General features: G+C 58.8%; 7 protein-coding genes across 7 annotated transcripts in view; 2 read left to right on the top strand and 5 right to left on the bottom strand.

Annotated features, from left to right (window-relative positions):
- Nucleotides 1–2064: 2064 nt before the first annotated feature.
- Nucleotides 2065–2544, top strand: K452DRAFT_289558 (uncharacterized protein). The gene is made up of 2 exons (XM_033540848.1): nt 2065–2196; nt 2277–2544. The coding sequence occupies exons 1-2, from the start codon at nt 2151–2153 to the stop codon at nt 2483–2485; spliced, it is 255 nt and encodes an 84-aa protein (XP_033395267.1). The 5' UTR covers nt 2065–2150; the 3' UTR covers nt 2486–2544.
- A 527-nt stretch (nt 2545–3071) lies between these two features.
- K452DRAFT_300111 (uncharacterized protein) lies at nt 3072–4292 on the bottom strand (the record flags this gene model as incomplete). The annotated part of the gene is made up of 2 exons (XM_033542298.1): nt 3072–3370; nt 4172–4292. The coding sequence occupies 2 exons, from the start codon at nt 4290–4292 to the stop codon at nt 3072–3074; spliced, it is 420 nt and encodes a 139-aa protein (XP_033395266.1).
- A 514-nt stretch (nt 4293–4806) lies between these two features.
- On the bottom strand, nt 4807–5476 carry K452DRAFT_62230 (uncharacterized protein). The gene has a single exon (XM_033546919.1). It carries the CDS (start codon nt 5307–5309, stop codon nt 4950–4952), a length of 360 nt encoding a protein of 119 aa, XP_033395265.1. The 5' UTR covers nt 5310–5476; the 3' UTR covers nt 4807–4949.
- A 168-nt stretch (nt 5477–5644) lies between these two features.
- On the bottom strand, nt 5645–7681 carry K452DRAFT_310505 (uncharacterized protein; the record flags this gene model as incomplete). The annotated part of the gene is made up of 4 exons (XM_033543343.1): nt 5645–6580; nt 6900–6961; nt 7039–7459; nt 7511–7681. The coding sequence occupies 4 exons, from the start codon at nt 7679–7681 to the stop codon at nt 5645–5647; spliced, it is 1590 nt and encodes a 529-aa protein (XP_033395264.1).
- A 105-nt stretch (nt 7682–7786) lies between these two features.
- Nucleotides 7787–9738, top strand: K452DRAFT_62192 (uncharacterized protein). The gene is made up of 5 exons (XM_033546917.1): nt 7787–8598; nt 8665–8731; nt 8790–9080; nt 9164–9492; nt 9565–9738. Exons 1-5 carry the CDS (start codon nt 8158–8160, stop codon nt 9598–9600), a joined length of 1164 nt encoding a protein of 387 aa, XP_033395263.1. The 5' UTR covers nt 7787–8157; the 3' UTR covers nt 9601–9738.
- A 523-nt stretch (nt 9739–10261) lies between these two features.
- Nucleotides 10262–12144, bottom strand: K452DRAFT_62223 (uncharacterized protein). The gene is made up of 2 exons (XM_033546918.1): nt 11917–12144; nt 10262–11846 (listed from the first exon to the last, which is right to left on the bottom strand). The coding sequence occupies exons 1-2, from the start codon at nt 12045–12047 to the stop codon at nt 10487–10489; spliced, it is 1491 nt and encodes a 496-aa protein (XP_033395262.1). The 5' UTR covers nt 12048–12144; the 3' UTR covers nt 10262–10486.
- Nucleotides 12145–13094: 950 nt separating this feature from the next.
- K452DRAFT_328007 (uncharacterized protein) overlaps nt 13095–13430 on the bottom strand; it is a gene marked incomplete at both ends in the record, with an annotated part of 2363 nt that continues 2027 nt past the window's right edge. Inside the window, one exon of the mRNA XM_033544960.1 lies at nt 13095–13178. Within this exon, the coding sequence (XP_033395261.1) occupies nt 13095–13178 (84 nt within the window). The remainder of the gene's footprint in view (nt 13179–13430) is intronic.

Below are 13430 nucleotides of genomic sequence, written 5' to 3'. Positions count from 1 at the left end.
AGCATTTGAATCCCAACAAATCTTCATAGAGGATGGTGCTGAGCTCATTTGTCTCGTACGAGGACGCTGCTGATCTGTCAGTAAGCATGAACGTCATCAGCCGCCCCCAATCCAGAGCAGTCAGAGGCTCGCACCATGTCTCGGAGAAATTACCTCGCGTATCTTGGGTGCTCGCTGCGACAACCCCAGACACGTTCTTCACCACAAGTGGCGGGAGCGGTGAGCCCCGCATGTCCGGCCACAGGGGCCCATTGGAGCAATTGCTTGTTGACATAGAGTGCTGAGGCGCCATGCCCTTGGCATAGCCAATTCCAACCTGCGGACTGTCGGACGCGCCTACAGACTCGCGTTTTTAAGGCCCGCCGTCTAAAACTTGTGCTCAATTTCACTTTGTCGTTCTGGTTCAACCCTCAAATTATTGCCTCTTTTGGTAATTTGAACCTCGAACATTGAACGTCTAGGGCTCTATGTGACTTCACTTTAACTCTGTCACCGCCTGCTAGTAGCACATAGCTGCAATTATATGATCATCAACGCTAATCAGCAGCTGAAGGCCAAAATTCGGACCTCCGAAGGTCTTTTTCGTACAACTTCATTTGTATTTGTGTCAGCCCTGTGTACTTTGGCTTTGCCCCTTATTACCCTTTCTTAAGGTCCCCTTTTTTCAACGTACGGAGAACGTTAACTTTTGAGTAACGATGTTTGCGATAGCAGACATGTGACTATCATGTCTCACACTCTATTCCGGTTTATTCGGGTTCCCTCAATCATAATAACCAGCTTTAGCCTGTTCGCAAGTTGAGCAAAGTAACCTAAGGCCATGTGATAGCTTCGATGGACACTGTTTTGTGAGACTGTGATATGGTTGTCTCAGCCAGCCGCAGGAACCATTTGTCAACGCTCTGCATCTGAAAACAAATTCTCTTTGTCTAGCATTAAATTACTTCATGCTCCATGCTAATGAAATCAGATAAATGCGACCAATCATGTATTGCTATCAGTGGTAACGTTCTAGCATTCAGTGGCCGTCGCTCAGTCTCATATCTTCAACACCCCAAGATATTCATTGCTAACGACCATGCATAAATTCGCAACAACCACTCTTTAATATTAGTAAAAAGAGCAAGATCGTAAGTGTCAATCGTAATCCGCCATCAAACACAATACTCGACCTGCAACACGTGCACCATAACCCACGCACGCTCGATCGTCTAAGTCGTAGTCACCGCAGCAAACAGACAAAGCAGCCCCCCGACCCCCAAAAGCCCAACCACCAAGCCCACAGCAAGCCGCTCTATCCTCCGAACTCCCTCCGTTCTCACCCAACAAAGAGAGCGCAAACCGCCTCTTCCCAGCCTCCCACACCAATCCCCCATCCCCAAAACCGGCCAGGACATCCCCCGCCCGCCACTCCCACCCCTTCACGCAACAAAGACCCGGCCCGCCCGCCCACCACCGCCCACAAACCAACCGGAAGCAGCCGGACAGCTCGGCCGGCCAGCCGCCCGCGTCGGAAGCACAGACAGTCCGACCGCGCCCGACGCCACCATAGGTCGCGCTTAGCTGTGTCGGGGTAACGATGACCTCATCGCTTCTGGTTAGCGGGCGCGACGCACCCCTGTACATTTCCGTATGGGGAAGGTGTTGATATCATGCTCTGGAGGCTTGGGCTGCTGATGCTCGTTGATGCTTGCTTGGGCCTGCTGAGTTCGCTGATGCTCGCTGGTGCGAGCTCGGAAAACGAGCTATGGATGGGAGTGATGGGGGAGGAGTAGTGGATGAGGTGATGGGTGAGGCGAGAGACAAAAGTGATGATATCACGGCCGTTTGCGTGCGCGCTTGCTGCAGCCTAGACATTGCAAAAGGAGGATGGGCTAGCTCGAGGTGATTGGCTGGACGCCGGTGTCGATGATGCTGCGAGGGTGCGGGGAAGATGTCACTGGTGTGGCTGGTTGTCATTCTGTCATAGATCTATCTTTGGTCTGGGGGGCAGTGCGAGTGCACTCTAGTGGGAGTGAGATGTCGGTATATAAGACGCCTGCTGCTTGGTGCTTGGTGACAGCTATCCATCCGTCTGTCTTTGATTGTCTGCAATACTTCAATCACATACACATACAAACAACCCAGACCACACAACAACCACCACCACAATGTCCGACTCGACGAACCGCTCCCACGCCACCGGTGGCTCGCACGGTACGCTTCCCCTCCCTCCAACCCCCCTCCGCTCTTCCTCGATTGTGTGAACAAAGCCCGCTAACGCCATTCCAACGCAGTCCCTCTCGGCGCGCAAGAGAAGCTCCCTCGCGGCGTCGAGGAGGGTGTCCCCAACAAAATCCACGACACCGGCGACACCGGCAGCAAGTCGCACGCGACGGGTGACAGCAAGGTGCCCAAGGTCCTGCAGGAGGCTGTGCCCAAGAGCGTCGAGAAGGCGCTGCCCAACAAGATCCACGACACCTCAGGCCTGCCGGACTCGAAGTAGAGGGGTGTGGGCTGCTCGAGTATGATGTTGATACGATGTCATGATTGATAGGTCGCTGGACTGAATGTAATTTCTTTTGGTATCATGAGTTTTGCTGTTGTTGTGTTGTCTGTGACTGTTGAAGTATCTCTCTATGTCACTCTCCTTAATGTCTACGCACCTAGTTATCCCTATCCATTACTGCTCTCCAACTTCAACCATCTCTTTTCCATTAGCCCCATTTTCTTCCTCCACCTTCCTCACCTTATCCCGTCCACATAGACTACCAATCCTCCCACCGTCGCCACAACACACGCCAGCCCAATAAACAACCCGGTACTCCAGCTCGTCCGGTCATATGGATCCATTCCTCACATGAACCCGCACAGACACGCCTGCAGCAGCGTGTTCCACACATTGCACCACACGACAGCGTCCATCTTCCAGGCCGGGGTCGGCGGAGCACGTAAGCCCGACGCCGGTTCCAGAAGCGCCTTCGCCTTTACAGTCGCGGCATCTTCCTCTGCACGCCCGCCAGAACACCCAACCCATACGCTTTCCTCTCCGCTTTACTGGCGCCCCTCCCTCATTCCCCACCCTCATCGCCTCACAGCCCACCACCACAGATCCCGCACCACAGATCCTTCCCGAACCCCGTGACGCAGAACAGGGCGTTCAGGGTCTGCAAGTCGATCTCGATCCAGACGCGCGCGGTGGTGCGCGGCGGGAGCAGCGGCGTCGTCTGGTGCGAGGAGGAGGAGGCGTGGGAGGGCGTCGGGGGTGAAGATCCTTCGCGCGGTTGTGGCGGATCGATATCAATATCGTTATCGTCGTCGGTGTGGTGCGGTACTGGCGCCAAGAAAGAAGGCACAAGCGGCAGGGGCGCCGCTCCTTCGTGCTCGCCATCTGTTTTAAGTAATGGCTATGCCGCGGGAAACGTTGCGCTGAGCCGTTGCTGCTACTGCTGCTGCTGTGGTACGGTGCCTCCCCCTCCCCCCTCTGTTCTCCGCTTTCGGCAACCCGCCCACCGAAAGTCATCCGTTGCGGTCCGTTCTTCCCGCTCAGACTCCCGCTTCGCTGCTTCTCGCTGCCGGTCCCGAGAATACCTCGTCGGATCGAGCCTTAGCTGGGAGCTTGCGTTGCCGCGCTGCTGGCTGCAGTCCACATGCCGGGGGGCACGTCAGTCTCGAGCAGCTTGAGGGAGGCGGAGCATGTGGCAGGAGGTGGTGGAGGCGGACATTGTGATGGCTGAAAGGACGGTTTTGCATGTTTATTTTTTGTTGATGGTCGTGAAGGTTGTCGTGCCTTTTCTGTGGATGGATAGGGCGAGGCGACGGATCCGGTGCCGTCCTGTACTGGAACTTTGGAGGTATCTCTTCCCCTTTCCTCAACGCAGGCCTAGCTCTTGCTCCCCGAGTTCCTTGGCCGATCGAACATTATTCCCTTGCATTTCGAACAGTTAGAGCCTCACCGCGCAAAGAACGTGGGGCGAACAAAACCAGAGCCAACGAAGAGCCCAGCAACAAACAACAAACCAAGAGAGATAGATAAATAGATAGCGAAAGAGAGAGAAACACAGAGAAAAAAACAACCACCAAATACTTAACCCTTCTAACCAGAACACCATTCCCGCCGCAGGCACCAACAGCAACAGCCAAGCGCAGCAGAAAAGGCACCTCCAAAACAGGCATTAACTACTCCGCATACCGTACACCGTATTCGTGTTCGCCAGGCCGCGCCCTGCGTCCAGCTCCTGTCTGGATGGCAAGATCCCCGCCTGGCCGCGTGGCAGCGCAATAACGGCTCTCGCGTGTGCGCGCGCGTACATGCTGGACCTTGCCCCAGGGGCCCAGGGGTCCAGGCATCAGGGAAGCAAGAAGCAAGAAGCAAGAAAAAAGCAAGAAAGAAAGAAAAAAAAGACAGAAAGACGACGCACGTAGAGATTAACCTCTGTCCGCAACTGGCCCGTGCGGCGCGGCGTGGGCCCGGGGGGGCTGGCGGGTCGATCGGGGGGCGTTTTGCGTGTCAGGGCCCCAGGGTGGCCGGGCAGGGCATGACTCGGTTCGGCGCCGTCGCTGCGTAGCGCGCACTTTGAGCTGACGCCCGACTTCTGTCTAGATCGATACCCTACGGCGTACCTACCTAGGAATACCTGCCCTGCGTCTATGAGTACGACTGCGTACGCTACACCTACTGCCATCTCTGTGCACGCGCGGCCAGCCGTCCCGTTTCAGAATCCCGTCCGAGACGTGGGCTGTGTCTACCTACGACCGCGACACCGCGATGCCGCGACCCCGCACTGCGTCTGCGTCTGCGTCCCTGCCTCTCTGGCTTACGTCCTACACCCATCCGACGAGCTTGTCGTATTGCTGAAAGCGGGCCTTGGAGAACTGGCGGTATAGCAGGTGCGTGTGCTACCGCGCTGTTGAGGCGGGGTAGGTGGGCGCTATGGTGGGTAGGTAGGTAGGTAAGCTTAACAGGTGGGTCATGACGCCGAGCCGGGGGGGGGAAGGCGAGGTAAGAAGGAGTGGGTTTGGTTGTGGTGGAGTGTGGTGTTGGTTGGTGCGTGATGGGCGGTGGTGCAAAGGTAGAGTAGGATGGAGCGGGGAGGATGTAAGCGTCTTTGCGTGGGATGAATAGGTAGGTGGGGCGGTAGGTGTATTGGTATCGTAGGTTTGGGTTGGTATGCGGTGGGATAAGAGTGAATAGATGGACGGAGGCTGGGTAGGTATGCTGGGTATGAGATGTTAAACGGCGTGGAGACCAGGACTGCTCTACTCGTGCGGGGTATGGACGCAGCGGCGACGACGACCACGATAACGAACGACGGATCTGCCACTCGCATCCCCGCGGCCTCTGATAATCATCTCCTACCCTTTCCTCGCAGACAGGCACGCTCGAGTTCCTCTGGCTTTCCACAGTTGCAGCACCATCACGAGGGTTGAAAACATCTCGTATGGCAGAAGAGCTATGTACTACCGAAGACGGCCGACAGCTACACGGGGAAGGCCATGGCGATTACGCAGAAGAAAGAAGATGATGGAGCAAAACAAGAAGAAGAAGAACAGGAGAGAAGAGAAGAAACCTCAATATCAAGCAAGAATCAGAGCAACAGCAACATCAGCAAATCAAGGCAACCGGCGCCACACATGCACATGCTCTTCGCTGTCATCGTCGTCCTCAATACCACTCGCTCGTCTTGGCGCCATCCAGCTTAAAGTACCCAGGCTGCAGCGTCTGAAACACGCCCTCGGGGTCGTACTTGCGGGCGATATCGCGGAGGCGGCGCGCGTTCTGCTCGCCATAGCTCGGGATGACGCTCTGGAACTGCGACGCGTAGTTCATGTAGACATACGGATGATAAGCGCCAAGGTCGCGGGCGCGCTCGTCCACTCTCGCCACGATGTTCGCATTGGCGCGCAGGACGGCCGCGTCGTCGGCCTCACGCGTCCACCGGGCATTAAGGTTCATGAGCAGCAGCGGGCCGTCGCCGGGCGCGAGGCCGAGTGGATTGCCGCCGTTCTTGGCCATGTGCTCGAGCATCGGGATCGTGATGAGCTGGAGGGTGCAGGCGGGGACGAGGCCGTCGACGTGGCCGATGCGGTCGATCTCGGCCATGTAGACGTCGAGGATGGCGTCGACGAGGGCGCGGTCCAGCTTGTACGCCGTGGCCCAGTACGTCTCGCGCATGCCCGACGGGTTCGAGTGGTTGAACTGCAGCGTCAGGTCCGCCAGCGACTGCACCTGCGTCGTGTCTTTGAGCGCGTCAGGGATGCGGGTAAGGTTCTCGAAGATGCGCGGGTTTACGACGGGCTTTGCATATTGCATGTCAAACTCAGCAAGGAAAGAGCCGTTGGCGTACGCAAAGGACAGGATCACGGCTGCGTTCGTGTCCGTCGCCGCGTTCGCGCCAAATTCCATAAAGCCCGCGATGATGGCTGAGCGGTGCTCGCACGAGTACAACCGTCCCCCGCCCCACATGAGACCTTGAGGAAAAGTGGCTACATCGAAGCGCGTCACGATGCCAAAGTTGTTGCCGCCGCCGCGAAGCGCCCAGTAGAGGTCGGGGTAGGATTGACGGTTGACGTTGATAATGAGACCACTCGCAGTAACAACCTGTAAAGGAAGACGAGGTCAGCGGAAGCGCCCTCGTCAACAGTAAACAGCTCGCATTTTGAGAGGGACCCCGGCCAGGGAATCGATGCCGGACCTCGGTTGCCCGTGCCGGGTGCATGCACAATCGCCAGCTGCGCACTGCGATTGGCGCGGCAGGTGTGGCAGAGAAGGGAATGGCTGAAGGTGATATTCCACCGCAGATGGGTGGAACTGAGCACCGACGGCCGTGATTCGGTGTCGACGGCGCACAAAGCAGATATTGGTGCTGGTGCAACGCGAGCGGAGAGATCCTCGGCTGATGCCGTCCCGTTCGACTTACCTCATAGTTCACAACGTTGTCGCAGGCCCACCCATAAAGACCAGAAAAGAAGCTTATACCTCCTGTGTAGCATATCAGCCCATGCGTTCGACCAGACAGACAGAAACGAAGAAAAAGAAATAAAGACGATGGCGCGCACCTCCCAGGGTCAGTCCCCCGACGCCAATTGCCGCGACGCGGCCGCCGACAGCAGCAAGGCCCTCTGGCTCCAGCGTCGTGTAGACGTCATACCACGTGTTTCCCGGGCCAAGCGAGATGCGCGACTTGTCCGCGGACAGCGTCAATTCGTTCAAGAGGTGCAGATCGATGGTGATGCCGCCTTGGATGCTGGAGGCGCCGGCAAAGGCGGCGTGGCCGCCGCTCTTGACAGCGAAGGGGCAGCGGGTGAGGCGCGACAGCAAGATGGTCGTCGAGACCTGAAAGGCGTGGGTGGGCCAAAAGATACAGTAGGGCTCGGCGGTGGCCTGCTGGAGGGACCAATAGGCGTGCTGATGGTTTGTGTAGGCGGGCGTGTAACGGCTGGCGACGGCGTCCTTGTAGAGGAAAGCGAGCGTGGAGCACTAAGCACAAAAGTAAGCGGGCGGGATTAAAAAAACAATTCTGAAACTCACGGCCACTTCGCAGGCGGCGGCAGTGTCATCTGCAGCGGGAGCTTCAGCCGCAAGCTGTGCCTGATCAAGCTGCACGCCACGCTGGGCCAGGGCCTCGTGGACGTCGAAGGGAGCGGGCTCGAAGGCCAGCAAGGCGGCGGATGCAGCGGCCAAAAGCAACAGGAAGCGCATATCGAGGCGGAGAGGGTTGAAGCTGGCAGCTGCAGGGGAGGACTTTGGAACCACCGCGCGGGGACTGGGAATGGACCGGTGCGAGGCGGGAGAAAAGGCGGCTCTGCTGTGCTCTACATACACAGTTGCCGCAAACGACATGCCTGGGCGAAGGGTCGGCTTGCGCTCATCAAAGCCGTGTCACGTCGGCGTCTGCGGTGCGCCAGCTGCCCCACGCAAGGAGTGCGCGCCGAAGCAAGGCCCATTGCCCCTCTGGGTCCAAAGCGCTTGCCACTACGCGAGGGACTGAATGTCGCTCTTCTCCCTTGCCAGCCGTTGTATATTGCACAGAGCTGCCCCCCGGGATCCCTGGATTCCTCTGGTTTTTTTCCTTTTCTTTTTTGCATCATGATGCAAATCATCCCACCTGTCAGAAGAGAGAAGAAAGAAGAATCACTGTCGTTGTCGCTGCCACCGTCACCGTCACCGTCGCCGCCATGACTTCCTCCTCGGGCGCCATCCACAACTACTTCACCCCCGAAGTCCTCGTCCACACCGGCTACACCCTCATCGCCGTCATCTCCACCGTCGTCACCGCCCGCTTCATCATCCGCATCTGGAAACGCAAAGGCCCGCAGATCGAGGACTTTCTCGTCCTGCTGTCCTTTGGCCTGTTCCTGGCACTGACCATCAGCTACATCATCGTCACCCCGCCAATGTTTAGAGTGTACAATGTCGAGATGGGCAAAGCACCCCCCTACCCCACCATGATCGACGACGCCGTCTTCATGGTCAAGATCTTTTTCTACAACACCATGCTGCTGTGGTTCACCCTGTGGACCGTCAAGTTTTCTCTGCTCGCGCTATATCGCCGCCTCATGACAAACCTGCGCACGTATATCATCCTGTGGTGGATCCTGGTCATTTTCTGCGCTCTCGTACGTCTTCTCAACCACCACCACCGCCACACAACTCCAGACCAAGACTAACGACGAGACCCACAGACACTAATCGGCGCCGTCATCTCCAACATCACGTCCTGTCACAGCATGCGCGCATGGTTCACGCCAGGTAGCTTTTCATCGCACACCCCACCCCACCCTGCGCACTCTAACCCCCACTCTCGCAGGCCTTTGCACCACGCCCCGCGACATCAACGCCCAGATAGCCAGCCTATACTACGCGTTCGCGGTGGACGTGCTCACCGACCTCCTCATCATGGCGCTGCCCATCCGGCTAATCTGGAACCTGCAGATGCCGCGGATGGAAAAAGCCGGCATCGGCGCCCTCTTCTGCACCGGCTTCGTGTGCATCATCATCGCCATCATCCGCGTCGTGCAGATTGGCACCCGCGCGGGGAACAACAGCACGCCGAGCAGTTCGTGGCTGGCGCTGTGGGCGATAGTCGAGTCGGCCATCGGTACGCCTCTCCCCCAACCCTCTCTCCAATTCACCACCACAACCATCACCAACCACTGCTAACCCCTCCTCTCGCTCCCCCAGCCGTCTTCATAGGCTGCTGCCCCGCCTTCGCCGCCTTCTACCGCACCAAGCGCAACACGTCGCGCGGGTACTCAAAGTCGAAAGAAAAGCCGCCACGCAGCGGGCACAGCGCGCCGTCGTCGGCGTCGGCCAAGACAGCCGCCGCAAACCTGCTGCCGCCCCGCCCCGACGGCATCATGCTCAAGAGCGTGGCGAGCCGGGGTGGCGGGCCCGCCCGTGTCCTCAGCTCGTACTGGGATGATGAGGGCGGCAGTTCGCAGGAGGAGCTGGCTAAGGGGGGCGAGCTGCGGTTGAGCGAGGGCGGCATTTATGTCACTACTAGTGTGAGGGTGAGTGCTGTGTTTCGTGCTGTTGTGCGTGTGGGTGGTTGTGGATGTGGTGCTGATGTGCGTGCCTTGCAGCAGGACTCGTCGTCGGGGCACGCGGAGCGCGTTTGACGCTGCCGCGTGCGAATATGTAGGGAGCGAGCGAGCGAGCAGTGAACAGGTAAGAGAGAGGGTGTGTGTGTGCGTGCCCCACACAAACACACGCATCCCTCAAACCAGTTGTTATACCCGGCGTCATCGGCCACATCATCGAAAGAGGGGAAGAGGAAGGAAAAGGGAGTCGGGACGGGCAGCAGAAAGAGGCGGTAGCGGGAAGAAGAAGAAGCTGCTGCAGCAGCGCACAGGTACATATATATAATCGGTGGCGTTGAAAGGGACATTTATTTATGATGCTTACTGACGGACGAGGCTGCTGTTGTGGCGTGGGGTCGATTTGCGCGGGAGTGGCGCTCGCGCTTGCTGCAGGTTTTGCTTGTTTTGGCGATTTTTGGGGTCTGGGGTCTGGGGTTTGTTTTTTTGCTTTTTTGCTTTTTTGCTTTTGGATTTAAGTGCTTACTTAATGTGTGTCTGTGTGCGTGGCTGCGGTGTTGGGGTGGGTGGGTATGGTGGCGCGGGCGTGGGGGCGGATTACCTACGAGTACTAGGTACGGAGTGGGAGGAGTTGGATTGGTAGTGAGATGAGTGAGGTAGTTGGCATTGCAATGCAATGCTATGGATGGGAATGAATGCGAAGGAGGAAAGTGTGGTATGTAGACAATTACAACTGCGTTCGTCTGGCTGTCTATCTATCTACTAGGCTGCTTATGTGTATATGTAATGTGTAGTGTGTAGTATGTGGTATCATCTATCGCGTAACCGATATTATCGTCGTCCATCGTAGATAGCGTCGTGCTCATGCCCATGCCCAAGCCCATGTCCATGCCATTAAACCCACCCAACATCGCGCATCGCATCGCATCATTCCCGTCTTTTAACCAAGAACCGAACCAAACAACTCTTAAACATTCCGCACATTGACAGCAACGTCCTTCTCCTCATCGACGACAAACACGCCCTGGCCGCCCGCGCCCTCAACATGCGCCGCCGTGGCCTTGTCCGCATCATAATGGACGTTCTGGACGACGCCGCCAACGGCGCCACCAACCGGAGTGCCGGCCTCGAGCATCTTGGCCGCGGGGTCCTTGCGGCGCACAATCTGCATGCCGTGGCGCATCCAGTGAATGGTGACGTAGGCGAGCACGACGATGAAGCCGACGAGCGGCACGACGTACGAGATGCGCGTGTTGGCGGCGTCGGCGACGGCGCCCTGGATGGGCGGGAACACGGCGCCTCCGCTCACGCCCATGACCAGGATGCCCGCGCCGCGCCGCGTGTGCCGGCCCAGGTTGGCCGTGCCCAGCGCGAACAGGACGGGGTACATGGGCGCTTCGAAGACGAAGAGCGCAATCAGCACGCCGACGGCCGGCCGGCCCGTCCCCGCGGCCACGTAGGCCGTCAGCGCGATGGCGCACGCCGCGTAGATCATCAGCAGGAAGTCGGACTGGAACTTTGTGGCGAGGGCGGTGGCGATGAAGCGCCCGACCGTGAAGACGATGAGTGCGTACGACAGCATGTTGGACGCCTGCGCGGCCGTGTACGGCGCGTTCTCCGTCGCGTAGTTGATGAAGAAGGACGCGACGGTGACTTGGGCGCCGACGTAGCAGAACTGCGCGACGAAGCCGAACAGCATGTTGTACTGCTTGAGCAGGGGGCCGGCGCCAATCTCGTTGCCGTGCTCGTCGACGGCCAGGACGGCGTCCTCACCGTCTGTAGCGGCCTCATTGACCTCGGGCAGGTTCGCGAAGAAGAAGAGCACGGCGACGGCGGCGCCGGCGCAGGCGACTGCCAGGTACACGAACTGCACGTTTGTGAGGGAGTGGGCGTTTGCGCCCGAGAAGAAGAACTTGGAGGCGATGAGGGGGCCGATGAAGGACGCGACGCCGTTCCAGGACTGGCAGAACATGAGGCGGGCCGAGGCGGTGGCGGGGTCGCCGATGACGACGGCGTACGAGTTGGCCGACGTTTCGAGCGTCGCGAGACCGCACGCAATGACCAGCGTGCAGGCGATGAAGCCGCCGAACGAGGCCGACGAGTTGCTGGGCGTGGAGAAGTGCGCCGTCGGCCAGAACATGACGGCGCCGATCGAGTACAGCGCCAGGCCCATCAGGATGGTCGTCTTGTAGCCGCGGCGCTTGAGCACCTCGGCTGCGATGGGCGAGAAGAGAAGGTATCCGCCGCCAAAGTAGACGACTTGGAGGCCGGTCGACTCGAGCTTGGTGACGCCGAGGACGGTCTGGAAGTGCTTGTTCAGGACGTCACTGTGCGGGGGTGGTAGTGTTAGTAGGCCGTTTTTCAACCGCATTTTGTGGGGTGGTGGTGGTGTCTTACAGCAGACCATAGCTGAAGCCCCACAGGAAGAACAGCGAAATGACGAGCGAGAGAGGGTAGATGAGCTTGCGGCCCGTGAGGAAACCTCCCTCGACGGTGCCGCCAGCAACGGGCATGCCACCACCAGCCATGTCGACAACAGCGAGAGTTGCGGAGAAGGGAAGTAGAGGAAGAAGAAGTAAGACAAGAGGAGAAGAGAGGAGGAGGGGAGGAGAGGAGTGCTGCTGCTGCTGCTGCTGGAGAAAGCGGCCATCCCCACACGCCCACGCCCGTTATATAGCACGCAACGCGCTCGCCTCTAGCGGCGCCGCGCACGAACAACAACCTACGACAAGGCAAGAAAAAAAGAAAAAACCAGCAGCAGTAGCTCGTCGCCCCAAGCGCGGTGCCCATGGGGAAGCAGGCGTCCGAGCGCGCGCGCTGATCCGGGGGAGACGCGAATCTGGGCCCAGCTAGGGCGGAACGCGGGGCCTTGGCGGGCACAGAGCCGCACTACAAGCAGCATAGCACGCGTAGGCTGGGGAGCTAGGCGTGGAGCCGAGTCCGCCCGCCCAAAGGTGAGCGAATAATCGCGCCCTATCACCCGCCGAACTGCTCAAGGCCAGCCAGAGCAGCAGTGCGGATGCGGCCGCTAGGCTCGTGCGCTGAGCTGCCTTGTCGCTCTGCCGCTATGGAGCGAGGCGACTCCTGCGCTGCTGCGTGGCTGCTGCGTGGCTGCTGCTAGCAGGAGTCAGTAGGTAGGTACTAGGTAGGTATTGCCGCCCTGGCTCGCCCGCCCAGCTTGGACGGAACGCATCCAAGGTGCAAGCGTTGTTGGATTGCGACGCCACGCCGAGCTCCTCCCAACGCGCCGCTCAACACCCCAACCCCACACACCCACATCCCCCGGCCGGACAGAACGCCGGCACACGCGCGCGCGCTCCTCGCTATTGGATGGCGGGCTTGGCGCGGTCGTGGCGCTCCTCCTGCTCATGCCACTGGCTGCTGGCTGCTGGCTGTTCGATTTATTTCCTTCTGGATTTTTCCGACGACGAGGAGCTGGCTTTCGGGTCTTGCCGGGAGATAGGGGTGGTGCGTGGTGTCGTGTGTCGTGTGTCGTGTGCTCGTGTGCTCGTGTGCTCGTGCGTGTGCGGGTTGGAGAGCAGGAGCAGAAGGAGGAGGAGGAGCGAGGATGGTGACTAAGGACTGCCATAGTGCTGGGGAGGATGTGGGATCGGTCGTGTGCTCGTCTTCGTGTTTCGCCTCTCGCCTCGTCGGTACCTCTGTGGACGCTTGCTCGTTTCCCCCCTGTTCGTTCGACGACCGGCCGGCATTTCGAAGCGGCTGCGCCTCTCTCTGGCTGCCGTGTCTCTTGATCCAGCATTCCGCCATGACGAGTCCAGACGCAGACGAAAAGAACGAACGAGCGAGCGACGAAAGAAAGAAAAAGACGACGATGACGAAAGAGAAAAGAAAGCCAGACAGCACCCACCCTCCACCAAAGCGAAGCACGCCAGCCTCCACACACACACACA

Source organism: Aplosporella prunicola (assembly GCF_010093885.1).
Source record: "Aplosporella prunicola CBS 121167 unplaced genomic scaffold K452scaffold_19, whole genome shotgun sequence".
Classification (NCBI taxonomy): Eukaryota; Fungi; Ascomycota; class Dothideomycetes; order Botryosphaeriales; family Aplosporellaceae; genus Aplosporella; species Aplosporella prunicola.
This window is presented reverse-complemented; position numbering and strand designations above follow the sequence as displayed.

What these genes read in the sequence shown, in the direction of transcription:
- K452DRAFT_289558 (XM_033540848.1), top strand. Translation starts at nt 2,151, where the DNA reads ATGTCCGACTCGACGAACCGCTCCCACGCCACCGGTGGCTCGCACG. An exon ending in CGCCACCGGTGGCTCGCACG is followed by an intron (nt 2,197 to 2,276) that starts GTACGCTTCCCC and finishes ATTCCAACGCAG; the next exon opens with TCCCTCTCGGCGCGCAAGAG.
- K452DRAFT_62230 (XM_033546919.1), bottom strand. Translation starts at nt 5,309, where the DNA reads ATGCGAGTGGCAGATCCGTCGTTCGTTATCGTGGTCGTCGTCGCCGCT.
- K452DRAFT_62192 (XM_033546917.1), top strand. Translation starts at nt 8,158, where the DNA reads ATGACTTCCTCCTCGGGCGCCATCCACAACTACTTCACCCCCGAAGTC. An exon ending in GATAGTCGAGTCGGCCATCG is followed by an intron (nt 9,081 to 9,163) that starts GTACGCCTCTCC and finishes TCGCTCCCCCAG; the next exon opens with CCGTCTTCATAGGCTGCTGC. An exon ending in ATGTCACTACTAGTGTGAGG is followed by an intron (nt 9,493 to 9,564) that starts GTGAGTGCTGTG and finishes CGTGCCTTGCAG; the next exon opens with CAGGACTCGTCGTCGGGGCA.
- K452DRAFT_62223 (XM_033546918.1), bottom strand. Translation starts at nt 12,047, where the DNA reads ATGGCTGGTGGTGGCATGCCCGTTGCTGGCGGCACCGTCGAGGGAGGT. An exon ending in GGCTTCAGCTATGGTCTGCT is followed by an intron (nt 11,847 to 11,916) that starts GTAAGACACCAC and finishes ACCCCCGCACAG; the next exon opens with TGACGTCCTGAACAAGCACT.